Source organism: Oreochromis niloticus, linkage group LG2, assembly GCF_001858045.2.
Source record: "Oreochromis niloticus isolate F11D_XX linkage group LG2, O_niloticus_UMD_NMBU, whole genome shotgun sequence".
Taxonomy (NCBI): domain Eukaryota; kingdom Metazoa; phylum Chordata; class Actinopteri; order Cichliformes; family Cichlidae; genus Oreochromis; species Oreochromis niloticus.
Genome location: NC_031966.2, coordinates 11,989,030 through 12,005,999, shown reverse-complemented (window position 1 = coordinate 12,005,999; position 16,970 = coordinate 11,989,030). Strand labels below are relative to the sequence as shown.

At 37.6% G+C, this 16,970-nt stretch overlaps 2 protein-coding genes across 8 annotated transcripts in view; both read left to right on the top strand.

The window, feature by feature from the left end:
• ldb2a (LIM domain binding 2a) overlaps nucleotides 1-6,686 on the top strand; it is a 99,618-nt gene extending 92,932 nt beyond the window's left edge. For all 6 annotated transcript variants that reach the window (XM_025910091.1, XM_003443346.5, XM_005467245.4 and 3 more), the window contains one exon: nucleotides 4,660-6,686. In XM_025910091.1, the coding sequence (XP_025765876.1) occupies nucleotides 4,660-4,890 (231 nt within the window). In that variant the 3' untranslated portion in view covers nucleotides 4,891-6,686. The remainder of the gene's footprint in view (nucleotides 1-4,659) is intronic.
• Nucleotides 6,687-8,506: 1,820 nt separating this feature from the next.
• tapt1a (transmembrane anterior posterior transformation 1a) overlaps nucleotides 8,507-16,970 on the top strand; it is a 24,460-nt gene continuing 15,996 nt past the window's right edge. The window contains exons 1-4 of one of the 2 annotated variants that reach the window (XM_025910061.1): nucleotides 8,507-8,733; nucleotides 10,584-10,714; nucleotides 12,422-12,540; nucleotides 14,345-14,377. In XM_025910061.1, coding sequence (XP_025765846.1) covers nucleotides 8,544-8,733; nucleotides 10,584-10,714; nucleotides 12,422-12,540; nucleotides 14,345-14,377 — 473 coding nt within the window. In that variant the 5' untranslated portion in view covers nucleotides 8,507-8,543. The remainder of the gene's footprint in view (nucleotides 8,734-10,583; nucleotides 10,715-12,421; nucleotides 12,541-14,344; nucleotides 14,378-16,970) is intronic. The other variant, XM_005467244.4, reaches the window with a different exon arrangement.

Genomic DNA, 16,970 nt, shown 5'->3' with positions numbered 1-16,970 from the left:
TGAGGGTTCTAATGCCTTTCTATACAGCGTGTGCGGAACAACAACCAGATCTCCCAGAAAAGATGTTTATATACTGCTGCTTGCTTCCAAAGAAACCATAAAAATCTTTATTATGCTTCTTAGGGATGTTTTTTTGCAGTGTCGGAAACTCATGCATGTAAGCACTACACACAAAGTGGTGTATAAAGTGCAGGACACTGGAGAGTGTCTGTGGTTAAGTTTAAGCAACAAAAACACTTCAGAAATAAAATCGTTTCAGTGTAATTTTAATAAAGTAAACATGCAGTAAACGTGGTGTTTCTTTTGGCTTTTTCAATATTTGACAAAGATCGTAATCTTTTTCCGACTTTTACCGAGACCTTTAAGTCGGCAAAATATAACCACAAAAAGTTCAAGGGTTCTTTCAAACTACAAGTAGAGACATGTATTATTCCTCGGTTGCATATTGTAAAGGAAAAAAAGCAAATGAAAGGTCCTCAATAAACATGCTTTGCATAATGGCAAATTCACTAATTAAAAACTATTTGAAGTAAATGCAAGTCATTTCTAGGATACAGGGTTGAATAAAGGGACATTATAGAACTTGTAGAAACTTTACATCCCATTAGGTTGAATGATTTCAATGCCGGATCGACTGGCTGCCTCTCAGTTTATGCAGGGGTTGTTGTTGTTTTTTAATGCTGCTTTTCTTATTTTTCTTGTTATTCTAATTTTACTCTTGTATAAGGAACAAACTCTGGGTCACCTCTACACACACTCACACTGTATTGACCCTCTATTTTCTGTCCTGTGGTTAGCCGTCTTTTTAGTTTTGTTGCCCTCGCTCTCCTCTTTTACCTCCTTCCCTCCATCTCACACATACATAATGTACAACTCACACACATATACACAAAGCACGCGCAAATTGTTTTCTCTCTAGAAGGCAGCGTGGCTCTGTGCCAACTCTCATTATTACCGATATCTGTATACACCCTCCACCCCCCCAACCCCATCCTCCCTCTCATGCACACTCTCTACTCCATCACTACTGCCCCCACCACCTCCTTCCCACCCACACGTACACACATAAACACACACAGACGCACACACACATACACCATCCGTACCACTCGTGTCGTGCATTCACACGCCTCTTAAAGACTGGCAGCGTGGCTGGTAACATGCTGGTTACATATGTTGCGCGCCTGCTGTCTTTGTCTGAGAAGTTGTTCGTTTGTGGCTGAACACAAGCCTACGTGAGCCCAATAACAATAAGGAGTGGACCCTCACAAGGGGAAGGGGGGGTTACCAGCGGCTGGAGAAGAGGAGGTGTGGGGGAAGGAAGGTGGTGGCGTGTTGGTGTGGTGTGTTCATGGAATGAGCAACACTGACCTCTAGTGGTTTAAATTAAGTTTTGCGCACATGTTCCTTCTTTGCCCAGCAGGCCTCTCAAACAGCAATCCCCAGTTAGTTCTCATTGTAAGATTGTCACATAGGGAGCATATTGTAGAAGAAATACTGTAAAGCCTTAATGTGAAGTCTGTCCAATGTATATAAACAACAGAGCTGGAACTGAAGAGAATTTGAGCATAACATTCAAGGTTCTGCAATGAGAAAGGAATTTGAAGTGCCACAGACGTGAGACATAACAGAAGTAACTCTGATGAGTGTTTTATACGTATCTTTACTGATAATTTGGAAGTTGGGCATGTTGTTTAATAAGTTCCACTTTTTGTACACAGTGAACTGAGCCATTCAAAAGTATCTATGAAGTATCTATGAATCCAAAGCTTGGGCCGACCCTATTTAATTATAATAAATACTTCTTATATTCATGCACTGACCCAATGTGTATTTATCCAACACAGAAAATAATAATAATAAACCAAAAACTTAAGGGTTTGTTTTTACATAAAAATATATTTGTGACTTATTTATGTCATGCATGTTTTTAATAATAATAAATGATCTTAAGTCTTGAGAGGGAATTAAAGGCTTTGGTCTTTTTCCCCCTTTTTTTATGTAGCATCAGGTAAAATAAATATAGTCATGAAGCGCACGTTATATTTAAATAGAGAAGGAATAGGGATGGGGTAACATTATTGTCTTACTTCATGCTGTGTTCTTATCCTTGTTGCTTTAAGGGACACTTGTGTCTTCTTATCCTGTTGTTGGCATCACTATCCCATCTAAATCACACTTGTTGTTTCGGAGGCCTGTGGAGCAAATATGTTCTCTACGCTCCACACAGCTAATCTCTGTAAAAATATGGTAATGACACTGCTCAGTGAATGAAGGGAGCAGGGAGGCGTTCATCCCTGAGTCGGCCTATTCAAAGCCTCACCGCTTAGCTACTGCGAAAGCTAACTCTTAACGAGATGAGTAGACAAGTAGACACTATTAATTAGCTCACAATTAGTGCTCCCCAGTCTCAGACTAGCCACCAGCTGTTATCATCGGAGGGATTTTTTTCTTTTTTTTGAGGGGGGGGTGCCCAAAATTGGCCAGAGGTAGGTTGACAGGCCTCCTCACAGGAACAGATGGTGAATGCAAGGCTTGTTGGCAATCAGCACGTTTTTAGCTAATGACTTAATTAGCTATGCAAATTGACAAATCAGTGTGGATATTGTCATTTAGTTGAAAAGCTCACCTAAATTAATTAGCCTGATTAAGGCATAGTGGGGTGTAGAAGTGGTCGCTGGGGGGGTTTTGGGGATGGCTTGGATAAATAAACTGCCTCTCCTCATTGGTGCTTCCCATCAAAGATTGCGTGTGTTTTACGTGGGTAGTTGTAGGGTGTGCTAAGTTGTCTAGTTTTATTTGTATGTTTACATCAATGAGTGCTGAGTGTGATCGTGTGTTTGCTCTCTGCTCTGTGTGATTTGGGTCTATAGCCAGAGGCTTGTGTGTGTTGTGTACTTCACATACAGGACTAATCTGCATCCGACTGACTGTGTTTATGTTCAGGTGTGCGATTGTACAGTAAGCTTATCTAGGTTTGTGTGCCAGTGTACTGTTTGTCCTTTGTATGTGTGCTGCAGAGGAGATGGCTGAGGAGAGCGAGATCTCTTAAGCAGGGCAACGTTGACACACATGACCAGTGAAGCATGTGCTCCATTTAACTGTACAGCTTTTTCCCAGGTTACGATGGGTGTTGTTGGGGCTCGCCAGTCAGGGGATGCTTAGGCAGCCAAAGCGAGACACAAAGACTTAGAAAGATGCACAAATAAATAAACCTGTGATTGATTCAGAACCTACTGATCAGTATTCACAGTGATTCACAGATTCCACTCCAGTGATTGTGTTTAGTCAAAGTGAGGAGGAACTTAGTAACATGACAAAACGCAAGCTCACACATGGGACATCCCTCTCCATCAGGACTCCTTCACATCACAACAGTCACCGATATCAGTGGATAATAGATAAATCTTTCTCCTTTAATTTCTTGACCCCCCGTGAGAGGGCCATCTCTGTGAAATATGTCTTACATGATGAGTATTGATTGGGATGGGTACAGATGCTTAGGCACTGGAGGAATCTGCTATCTGGATGGGAATGTTTCCTTTGCATTGGGTGCTTAGAGAAACTGGATCACTGGATATGCCAGCGTCTGTCCCAAAAAAAAACACAGAAGAGCACACATGTACTGTCTTTAGATCGGAAGAAAGGGATGATAATTGAAGCAGAAAAACACATACTCTACCTCTGCCATCATAGAGCAACCAGGCATACCTTCTTCAAACAAAAACAATGATAAAGTCTGGTCTAGAGTACAACTAACTGTTTATTTTTATGACCTCTTGCTTTTTTTTAACCCTCTGTTTTAAAATGTCATTGATTAAATTCTAATTATGGGAAACAGACAACATACATAATCATTTATTTGAAGTAATGAAAATGTTATTATAAGGTCTTTTCGGGTGGATCTGCGTTCATTTGATATTCAGATGGTGCTTTGGTCTGAGAATTAGATGAAACAGATATGCATTAATTTCTTCTCTGGTGATTTCTCACTCACTTTAGCATATTAATTCTGAATCACCCCAAGGCTAAATACAGCCGGTCCTGCACAAAACCAAAAACATTCCACGGCTCCCTGTGTAAAAGTTAATTATATTTGTATGCCAGACTTCAAAACTAGTTAGTGACTGCTTTAAAGAATGTAAATGAGTGAAATTAACAAATGGATGAGTTAGTTAATAAAAAGAAAAAAGAAGAAGAACAAAAAGAGGACAAAAATTACAAACCGCAATAATAAAAAAAATAAAACAGTTGACGAAAGGATGATGCAGTGAATTTTGTGGCTTTTTGCAATAATATTTGCATGTACTGTAAGTGTATTTAGGGGTTGCTTTATATTTGTACGCATGCATCTCTTATCTCTGTGATAAACCTGTTTAAACTCCAATTGGATAAGCTACAGATTTTACAGTGGTCTAGCCAAAATGCACCCCTGCTTATATAAAGCAGTGAACCCATTGTGTGGTAATGTGAATATTCAGGGCGTGAAAGGAAGCACAGAATTAAAAAGTGACTGATAAAGTGACCCAGCTGTGTGGATAGTTTAAATATGTTGTTACCTTTGGAAAAGCCAGGGGGAAAAAAAGACCAGTTATGTGTTTTTCTGTTTTCAGAATAAAAAATATCATATACCTTCCTCTCTTCTCTCTCTTTCTTAAGGACGTGATGGTGGTGGGCGAGCCGACCCTGATGGGCGGCGAGTTTGGGGACGAGGATGAGCGTTTGATCACCCGTCTGGAGAACACACAGTACGATGCCACCAACGGCCTGGATGACGAAGACGACTTTAATAGCTCCCCAGCTCTGGGCAACAACGCCCCTTGGAGCAGCAAAGCCCCCGCCGCCCAGGATAGCAAGCCCGAGAGCACGGCGCCACAACCCTCGCAGTAAAACAAAAGAAGAGGGAAAAAAAGCCCAACAGATCCTTGACTTCATGTGGACTGGACTTTTTAACCTCCCCCCTTCCCCTGAGGGCAGTACTTCTATGCCTCATAACATTGTACTGAATCAGAACCCCCCCGTCTGCAAACTCACCACCGGCATGTCCAGCCAAAATACTGTATGTCCGTCCCGGATATTTTTTTCTTTTCTGAATCACTGTAACATCTAGGAGAACACTGAGAACTGGCAGCATTGCACAGCAATATCCACAGACAAGAAATGCATACAGGTTGTATGCAACTATAATGTAAAAATAACAAGGCGTGGGATTTCTTCTTTTTCTTTTTTTTTTCCTTTTTTCCAAGAATGCAGTGGAAAATTGTGGATCAAATTCTCCTCTTTGGACCCTCAGCTACAAACCTCTCATCTAGTGGAATATCACAGATGTGATTGGTTGACCTCCAGGTCACAAGTCATCCTGCTGATGGTAGACAGTGGGGAGAAAAGAAGAAGAGTAAAAACAACGAACAAAATGTCTTCAAAAAAATAAGCAAGCTCAAGAAGGCAAAGTGTTTTTTAACGGCCACCAGAGCCATTGGAAGCATCTAACCACATTGGAGACAAATGAAATATTGTTTGAGGCAATTGCATTTTTATTGGAAATTCAGTCGGCTGTTGGTTTGTTTCTGCTGTTGCTGTTTATTTCCATTTCCAATTAAGGGGAAATAAAAGTTCTCTACCGCTATGGACTCTTTTGAAACAAGGGAAACTCGTGTCCTACGATTGTTTTTCCACATTACCGCGGTCGTCACAGATTGTGATTTCATGCAAACCAGTTTGATTGTGTTTGTAGTCTATTGGTATTTCGCTTCTCTCAGAATCCTTTTGCAATCACATTGTAATTTTGCAGATCAGTATGTGAACTTTGCCGACACGCGTTGATGCGTTATTGTTGATTTCTTTTCTTTTTTTCTTCCTGGAAAATTGGACTTCTTTCCCTTTAACGACCTACTCCCAAACTGATACTAAAGCCTTTTCCTGCATGATTTTATAGGAATTTTATTTTTTTGTTTGATCTATGTGCTTTATAAAACTCATCCGTTGGATTTTCCTTTTGGGTTCATCAGTTTGGGAACACTGTTACAAGGTTTGTAGCTCTGTAAATAGAGGTGGAATCTATTTTGTCCACTGTAAATCAGCCACTGAAAGCAGTTTGGACATGGCAGCTGTTTTGTTTTGTACAGGAGGTTCAGATTTCTGTTGGGTGGTTTGGATGGATGCCTGTTTGCCTCTGTCAGAACCAAACTCTTAATGTCCTCTCTAGCTAGTGGAGAACCAAAGCCACAATGTTAATAACAGCCACACAGTCACATGATCATATTCGTTGTGTACTCTGTGACATATTGTAGGAAACCCTCCCCCCGAAAAATGGCAACCTTAACATTTTAAAGACAAGATCAAATCCCATCCACCCGACAGAAACACTTTGAGATCCCTGTGTTTGTGTTCACACTTGTTCTTTAATCATTAATTGAATTGATACTACAGTATATCCCTGATCTCTTTTGTTGGATTTTTGTTTGAAAATGGGCAAGAAGACAATGATGGATGTCTTTATACAATTGGATCTTATGGGTATTTATTTGTGCATTTGTAAGGAAGCTAACACGTTTCTAAATATGTTTGCGCCTAGTATTATTAGACACCATTTGTACATTATATAGCAGAGGTGTTCAGTGTCATATCTGATGTCTGGTATGTATGCTTTACCATTATGTGTGCCAATAAACCGTGCTTACAAAGTAGTTGAATTTGGTTTGATTATGCTTGATGTGTGCATGGAGCCAGACTTTTCCAGTCTGATTTTTTTAGGGGTCGAATTCTTACTTTATCAGTCTAAATTATTAAAAAGATGTATTTATATGTTATTGGAGGAACTCAGCAGATCAAGCTGATAAATTATCATTGCAGGTTCTTTTTTTTTTTTCAAGGGCTTTTCACAAAACAATTTTTTTTTGGGACAAAAACAGCAAGATGAGGGTAGAGTTAAATTCTCAGCTACACATTTAAATGAAAGGAAATCATAATTTGGCGGCATAATCATTATTTTATGCTCTGTTTTTGTTATTATTGTTCATTACTACCCAAAGCAAGGCACACTTCTTCATATTCCCTGTATCCATAATAGGATATAATAGCAGAAAATGACTGTCATCTACCAAAAACACCTTCTTCATGGATTTTCTGATGACCTTTAATGAGCATACTGGGAGATGTCTGCTGCAGAAGTTCAGAATTCAGTGCAGCATAATTTTAAATATTAAGGTTGAACCATGATCATAGATGTCAAATCATTAGAGGGGTCAACTTAAATGCATATGCCTCATACATTCATACATACCCTTGTTAATATTAAGACCCTTAACTACATGTTCATACACTACTTCCTCTTAAAATGCATTCTGGGAAATGTAAGTACATGAATAATAACTAAGGACGAGGTATCTCTAGGTATATAGTATAGAGTTGTTCTTTAATTATAACTGCCGTTAAGGTAAATTGAGTGCACAAAGACCACAAGGACATGGACATTCTTTACTTGCTGGATCAGCAGCTAAATGTCAGGTATATGTTCAAGAAGTGCATGAACGTAGGCGTTATGTATAGCAGCATTTTAAACACTGGAGATTTAGTCTATTTATTCTGGGATATCCTTTTAGGTTTTATTAAAATATTAAAATGTAGATGACCGCACCTGAGTAACGTCAACAAAATATACCTGAATATACTCAGAACGACCTCAAACCTGAACTATAACCTGTCGATATACGTACGAAACTTGTATATATAAATCAGCGGGAAGACGCCTCAGTACTGTTGTTGGGTAGACTTTAAATTCAAGAAGATTTCATGGAACTTTGGGGACACCAAGTGGAGGATATTGGGTACTGCAAAATACTCAATTAACTTTTCTTTATTATCGTTCTCTATACGACATTACTGTAGAAAGTACATAGTATAAGATAATATAACACAATATTTTTCCTCTTTCACTGGAAAGTCTTTAACAATATTTCATTTTGTTTATTTCCTAACAGCATATGCGTTTATTTAAGAAAAAGTTGTGATGCCGGGAAAAATATATTTTAAAATATTTTTTAAAAATACCACTATGTGTATGTATACAACAAGCGAATACATTTACGTTCTTTATATAAAGAGTTAATTTATTATTATTATTATTATTATCATTATTATTATTATTATTATTATTATTATTAAGCTCGTTTTTTCTTCTTATCTTGTTGTTGAAATAAAATAAAAAGCCCCATTAGATCAGTGTGACTAGTTGGTCCACAGAAACATATTGGGAAACCATTTTCCCAACCAGGTAATCAAGGTGTTTCCAAAAACTTTATTTTTAAAATCGTATTTTGTAAAGAACAAATAAGGAAACAAATGGCAGATTTGTGTACATTTTAGATTAAATTAAACGGAGAATCACCGGAAAAGTAAATATTTAAATATTAATGCCAATAAAAAAAAAATTCAAAAATATGTTTTTAAAAAAATGTTGAAACTACCTTTATCACCGTGACGTCGCACATTGTTAGCTACACCGCGATGACGTTGCGCAGGGCGACACGGCGGGCAAAGTAAAGATGGCGGACCAGTCGGGGACCGAGCTGTCAGAGGAGAAAGAAGCCGAAATTGAGCTGAAGAAAAGGCAAAAAAGACCATGGGAGGGCTTGCACAAGTCGGGTAAAATCGGCATAACCCCGGAACTGCCAGAAACCCTGGGATTTTACGACATAAGCGCTGTCAGGAGGGAGCAACGGGAGCTGTCAGCAGGTGACTGTCGGGTCGCACTGCTAATAACCGTTAGACGTCTTAAATGTTTCCAACTTATTTTGGGGGGGGGGGGGGGGGGGCTGTGGGCATTAACTCTGATAATGTTGCAGCTTCGTGAATACGACGTTTTAAACAAAAGAGTAGTGTTTAATGTGAGTGAACCTTCGTCCGTAACGACTGTAGTTTGTTAAAGCTTTGTCGAAGCTTGTTTACAGTCAGTGCTAGCGTTTGTTGCACATCAACTGAAACAAGAGAAAATAACATCTCTCGTATTATCTTGGCAGTGCAACTATCTGTTTAGTGAGTTTGCATGGCTTCATAACCTTCCTCTGTATCTGCTCTAAGTTTCTCTATACGTTATTTCACACCACCTATTCCATGAACTGTCAAAGATCAGGTTCTGTAACCTGTAACCTACTACCTTTGGCTTACAACAATTATTAAAACAAGATTATGTCTGACAATGGCTCCCTGTAAGGCTGTGGCCGGTTTAGTTCAGATCACATGTCTCCTTTGCTGCTTAATTAATGTTGAAATTAAAGTTAACCAGAGTTGATGAAAACAGATGTTATATATAGATATCTTTGCCGCAATTGGGAAGCTTTAAACTTTAGTACGTAGAGGGGATTTTAAGAGCTGTAATAGGAAACACCTGACCCCATACATAATAGGACAATATTCAGTTGCTTTGGCAGCAGCAGTATTTTCGTCATCAATGAAAATAAATTATGTGAATGGCTGGTGGTTTCTGTTCTGGCACTGTTAGCAGTGTTAGCAGTGTTGTAAGTGTCCTTTATAAAAGTAAACCCCACAGCTGAAAACAGTCTTAGGTGGTTAAATGGGAGGAGCCATCAGTATAGATTTTTTTTTTTCCAAAATAAAATATGCAGCATAATTAATAGGTCTGGCACATTCACATGTCGTATTTATTTTACTTGAACATTATGAATTTATCTCTTTTAACTACAAGTGTGTGTCTAATTAGGCAAACACAGTTGAATACATACACCGTGGCTTAGATAAAGTGGACACTGATACATTTGCAATGTGACTGTTAACATTATTTATAACAAAAACTGTAGGTGAAAAGAGACCCAAATGTATAAATCATCATTGTTTGCAATTTATGAAGCGTGACATGCCAGACATGTTCTCACAGGTAGTGGCATTTAGAGTATAAATCTGACTGAAACTATTTTTAAAAATTCTTTTGTCCAATATTTTGTTTTCTACAAAAAAACCCTCCAGATTTTTATTGTGATAGCCTGACAGAAATCATGGTGGACATTTTTCAGTTTTCATATAATCATAGACCAATTGGTTAAGCAAAAGAAAGTTTTTGATTGATTAACTTTGTAAACATAAAGCATGACAACTAAAAGAAAACAAGAGCACCACTGCCAAAAAGAACTCATAAAAATAATTGTTCTTATAACAATTGGAAACCATAATTGTAGTTGAACTGCTATTTCATCTAATTGCTCAGTTACAAAAGGTTGTAAGTAAACTATTGAATATTTTCTTTGGTAATGATGGAACTGTAGTTGGAGCACAAGACTCATTATGCTATAGGCAGATGGTTGATTTTTTAAAAGTTATTCTTTAAAGAGAGGGAGGCCACAGACACTGTATATCAGCTTTCCAACCCTGTGCTTAGGTTGCATTAAGTCAAACATTGAAACAACACTTAAAAAGGCCATTAAACCTTCACTTTTTAGTTTTCATCATACAGACATGTTTCCTCCTCTTTCACTTTACAGAGTCACTGTTGGAGTTCTCATTGTGTTGACAGCTGTAATTGTTGTGGACAATGGTTTAGTCATAACACTGTTGCTCTCACGTTGTTCCAGATCCATCGTTGACGCGCTTCATTTGCACCGAGCTCACCAGAGGTTACTTCCTGGAGCACAATGAGGCAAAGTACACTGAACGAAGGGAGAGAGTTTACACATGCATGCGTATTCCCAAGGAACTCGAGAAGGTAGTGTATATTAACAGCCCTGAACTTATCTGCCCTGATTTCTCTGCGGCTATCTCCATCTGTCTGCTGTCATTTCCGTCAGTACACAGAAAGCATACGATTATTTTACAGTCAGCCTGTAAGCCTGCTTTATGTGGAGACACTTCTTCTTCTTCTGGCTCCAGACTTTGCTACAATTCTGAATCCTCAGTCAGTTTTGCATTGCTCCTGAACTTATTCTTAGGTTGCCAAATTATCGATAAGTACATCTCACCTGAACCCCTCACAGTGAGCTCATTTAGCTTTGATGGTTTTTACATTGTTTTATTTTATTTCTTTTTGAGACCTTATAACTTTGTATGTACAAGAGCTAGCCACATAACCCTTACAAGGCTAAAAAAGACATTTAAGCCGTGTTAGCCCTTTTATGAAGTTACAAGGACTAAAATTAATGAATTAATCATATAAAAGTTATTGTGGAAAAGCCAAGGTGATAAGGCACATGATCAATAGTGGGTCCTACCTAGAACTCTCCATCATTTGGGTTTAGAGCTGAAAAATCCTCTTGCATGAGAGGTAAAACGCCTTCATGAAACTTAAATGAATTCCACTCACTTTTTTCCCCAAGGTCTTCTTCCCTGTTCCATTCTGAGACAAGGTCCTTAGACTACCCTCACTGAAACCTACACAGATATCAAGAGAAAACATTATAACATACTTTCAATGTTGGAAAATATATTAATAATTAATATAGATATTAGGTAGACATGGAAATGTCAGAAAATTATGTTGTTTGTTTACAATATGCCTTACTGACCTTAGTAGTTTTTTGGTTTTTGTTGTTCCTCTCAGTAGTCACCAGATGGCAGTGTTGAACTTAAAGACTGATTTCTTCTGACACACAGGCTGGACATTATATTGACTTTCAAGGAATCATACATTTTTAATGACATCTCTTATGAATGTGTATTTCTTCAATATAAATGTCATCTAACCTGGTCACAACTAAAGTTTAAATTAATGTGATGCCTACACAGTTACACACAGTCTATTGAGTTCCCCCTCATCTGTAAAGGTCTTTATTATTTGTTTTTATTTCAGAGTTGAGATGATGCTTTGTCAGCTGCTGTGTGTCCTTAGAATCCCAGACTAACATATCTGTTACTGGCTTGGCTTTCCTGTTGAAGGGAGAGGAATGTGTGTAGCCACAAACTGCCTCAGTGACTGCACTATGTGAAACAGGCTTACTACCTTCAGGGTACCTCAGGAGGCCCCAGGTCAGACAGGATCCACCAGTGACAAACAGACCCTCCCACCAGATTCTACCAGTAGTTGTTGCCTTGCTGTTTTCCCTGCTAGAAGTAGGAATAAGAGGTCAGATGCATTTCAATGCATTTCTTGTAAAACATTCCTTTGAATATGATGAGGTAATGGCTGTTCACATATTGGAAACTGTAAAGGTATGTGCCTGTTGCATAATAAAAAGGTTAATTGTACTTTTTTTTGTCACATATGGTGGTTATAGTGCCTCTGTACAATTTCTTTCACTTGTTAAAAGAAAAAAATAGATAAAATCGTACTTTTTTTTGTTCATCACGTTATTGTAATTAATTGATGTCCTTTGTGTACATACTCTCATTCATCTTTCTTTCCTTATGATGATCGATCACTATGTACCCTACAGACTCGTAGTTTGATTTGTGGTGGTGTTGTGTGTGACTTTTCCAGCTGATGATCTTCGGCTTCTTCCTGTGTGTGGATGCCTTTCTGTACGTCTTCACCCTACTGCCCCTCAGGGTGCTGCTGGCCCTTCTCCGGCTCTTCACTCTGCCTTGCTGTGGCTTCAGGTAAAATACATTGCTTATATCTGCTTACTAAATGAATAAGATGAGATGTGACAAGAAGTACTTTATTTATCCCAAAGTTGGGAAACTACTGTCTTACAGAAACCAGATCATTTAAAATGAGCTATAAGCTATACAGTACAAAAAAAGCTTAATAAGATAAAATGACACAAAAGATGGAGCACAATATAAGATATAACCACCCCACATTAATTATTTCCATTTCTGGGCATCTTTGTAAACTTCAAACTATAAGTTTTGTTTTGGCTTCTTAGCGTTAACACTTCTAGGAGTATCTGGCCGTCTTTGTTGTATTTTGTAGCTGAAATAAGTATATATGATATGACTCGGATATAGTAATTTGTCCAAATTTTGCTTTTGCTTAAAAAACTAAAAATTAAGCTGTGAATATTTTTATTAACTACAAAGTGTGGCAAACTAATTCAGATGAATAATTTGCCCCCTTTCCTAGGCTGTTTAGAGAGTGAGCCACAGTTTTAGGCTCTTTCTTTTGTCATTTGGTAATATTGCTGACTCACTGTTAATAAGATAAGTGGCATTCTGGATGGTTTTGTTCTGTTAAATGTAAGTTCATACTTTGTCCTGGTGTTTGCTTCTAATGATTCTTGATCTTGAACAGATCCTTCTTTGATGAGTTATCTTTGATCTTTACCTTGATATTATTATGGATCTAATCACATAGTCTTTTATAATACTGACCTGAACTTCAAGTACAGGTTTTGACAGTGTGTTTGTATTTCCTTTCTTTTAGCATCAACATATTACAGACTGTATATTAAAGATGGAGTTGGTGCCTGAGTGTGAAAAGTAAAGCAGAAGTGCCTTAACCCTCTCAGGCTCAAATTAAGTTTTAGTTGCTAATGCACAACCAAGTCCTGCAGTGGTACTTCTGAGTAAAACAAACTCATAAAATATGTATGTGGGGTAATCCGGTTTTTTAGTTTTTTAACTGTTGCAAATCTGCAACGCCTGCCCTGAGAGGGTTAAACCTGCTTTCTTTCCCGACCTTTCTGATTTGCTGAAAGAAGTTGAGTTGTAGAAAAGTGCATGAGAAAACATCCCTTGAGCTCTCCTGTTTTTTGTGATCTCAGACAAGGAAAGGTCATTGCTGTTTTCAAATACCTCTAAGTACAACATGATGTTAAATGTGATTAAAACAAAAAAAGAAGAAGAAAGGTAAAGCACAGTGTACTTTAAGATGGGCTACCTTGTAATGAGTTTATACCCTATAAGTGGGAAATGGCATATGATTTCTCTGTCAGATCAAAATGCCAAAATGCCCAGAATGTCACTAATCTCTATCAGTCTTCCATATACAGTCTGTAGGTCATATTACTTTATTAACAGAAACACCTAACACCTGATTTTACCATTCTACCCACCAATTTTCAGTATTTTCAGAAACTTTCAGAAATTTGTGTCTTCAGTATCCACTGAAGATTAATTGTATATACTTGTGTATTTTGTACACAACACAATAACTTAATTTTCCTTTGTCACATGGAGCAAAAATAGGTCTTCCAGACATCTTGTGGTGTAAGTTCTGCAATTTAACTCCCAAGGTTTGTTTTATTGGAGGTAGACCTGCCTTATTTAAAACATTTTTTCTTTTTTTATTTACAGATTTTGTAGTTAGCAATTAGTTTATTTGATAATGGTTTCACCACAACAAAATAGAAATTACTGGTTTGTGCCAGTGCTCCGTGTAGCTTTAAGCCAGCTGTCACATTGTTGTGATGTAGTACTTGATAGTATATTGTCTCCCCTTGCCTTCCTCCCCATGCAGGGCACGCACATGCCCCTACTGCAGAAGAAGCAGGTACGCTCCCACAAGGGCATTAAGGATTCATAAACATTATCATTGTCCCCCAACATCCATTCATGGGTTTTTCATGTCCATCATGTTTGTTAATATACAGCTTGCCACCGCAAATCATGTCCCAGTCTCCAAGGCAAAGCTTCCATGTTGGTCTCTTATATTTTTTTTTCTTTTCTTTTTTTCCCCCCAAACACTGATCCAAAGAATAAGTGTGCATGGTAGTCTTATCCAGCCCCGTCTCATAACAAAATGTGAAATAGTCACAAAAAAGCTATGTGTTTGTGTTCATGGATATGACTTGTCACTTTTTTCTTCTTTTTTTTTCGTGGCAGTTGGCACAACTTGGGCAAAACTAATGTGTTTTAATAAGAATGATATTTGTGTCTGTTGCACTGTTGTCCAAACTCTTCCATCATAGATATGACACCACAAGGTTTTAAAAGAAGTGGCGACCATTGTTATTTAACCCCAATCTTTTCTAAATATGAGCAGTTTGGGGGTTTTTTTTGTTTGTTTTGTAATGCTGAAACATAACCAAGGCATTTTACCAAAGATACATGAAGTGAAAAGCATAGCCAAAAATATGTCCTGTGTGTGGGTGTTAAAATTATTCACTCCACCACCAAATCCACCACCATTCAAAGGTGGACTTTTTACATTTTAACTTTTTAACCTTTTAAAAATGGTCAATATAAAGTTTGTGTACATATGAGACCATTGAAAAAGTCATGTTTAGGGACACAAAATGAAAGAATATTAAAATTCATGTCCAGAAACATGAATGAGTAGATTACAGGTTGTGACTTTTTCACAAACTGTTGTGAGACTGTTTTCTTGTCACAGTATTGCGTGACCGTGACTACACTAGCTCAAACTGGAAGGCTGCCTGTTTGGAGCAGTTTGGGGCTTATTTTCTTTGCTTGTGGCATCTTTCAGTTGTTATTTTTGGTAGGAAAAAAGTCAGCTTTTTTAGCAAGGTTCTGTCATAGCGCTCTTCATTTCTGGTCTGTGCTTTTGAATGACTGTTTTAGGCTGATATCTTGTATTGGCACAAAGTGATGGCTATTTTAAATGCAGCACATAGCTAACTATAAAACATAATAATCATGTGTGTTGTGGAGATAATGCTTGTAGAATAAAGACTATGACAACTGCTTTGCGCAGTGTGCTTTACCAGCTGTCTGAAGCAGCTTTGTATCCAGAAAGTATGTTTAGAATAAGAGGAGTATGTGAGGTAAGGGGGTTTCTTTTCTGCTAGCACTTTAATCATGTTTTAGAGAGCAGGGTACAACTGTTTTGGATTGGAATAAAGTCTTCAATAATTTATTAAATGCAAAAGTAATGTGCCAAACAAGACAGGATAAATTGTCTTTTAAATTAACTTTTTAAGTGTGAGATTGTGTTGCTTTTATTATTTTATATAATTATAAATTAATGCCTGAGTGTTTTTAGGTATTTTGTAGACAAAACAAGATTTGGAGTCATTTCCTTTAGTAACTCACTTTGTCTTTTGCAGACAAAGCCAATTATCCAGTAAGTGGAAAAATTATAAAATTATCATAAACTTTATGTGTGTTTACTCTTACACTCACCTTACACACTTACTATATCTCTAAGCAACTGCGTCATCACTCAGCTTTATCTTTTTGGCAGCACATTTTTGTCCTGGTGGACAACAGTAAAACTATTCATAATGAAGAATTCAGGATCTTTTACGCTTTTGTTTCTACTCACACATCTTTTAATGAATGACTTTAGTGTGACCACTTGATGGCGCTATTGCATCAGAGAAGGGGGTGAAAAAAGAACTCATCAGTGCCATAAGTTAATCTCTGGTTTTGCACAGTTGTTTCCACAACAAATAATACGTTTGAATATCTTTTTTTGTGTGTAAACACCCAAGTTCTTCACTGTTGGGACAACCATTGTAGTTTTTGCTAAACAGATAAAAACCACAGCTCTTTATCTTATTTTCTTAGCTTTGTGCTCAGCTGTGCAGTGATTTTAAAAAAAGAGAGGGAGTCATGATAAAACTGGTTCACATCACATCTTCACAAGCTCAGCTCTTTTTTTTTTTTTAACACTCATTTTGTAGTCAGCTCCCAGAATAATTCATATTTTTACAACTTTCAGTGTCTCCAGTACTGCTATTTTAAAACATGTTCTGTTCACGTGGGATTTTTTTTTTTTTTTTTTTTTTAAATTAATCAGCTTCAGCTAAACTAACTGAAGGTAATGATGGGTGTTAGAGTTAACTGTTGTACTGCCATGTCTTGTGAATTTCTTAGTGTAGGTTATAGTAGTTTAGTTGAAGACCATTAAATAGTATTTGTACAGTAACCTGTATTCCAATAACAACAAAATAACTTCATTACAAGAAAGTCTCGTAATTAAGATCGGTTTAACTATTGGGCTTCATCGTATTTCAAAAGTCAGCACATCAGTGTCCGTCTATGGAAACTACTTCCCTTTGTGAAAAAGATCTTAATGCTTTGGAATAGTGAAGTCGGGATTTATGGACAGTAAGCAGCCTGTGTGGTGAGAATATGAATGCAATGTATTTTTACTGCAGTAGTCAGGGGGAGTTTTGCAC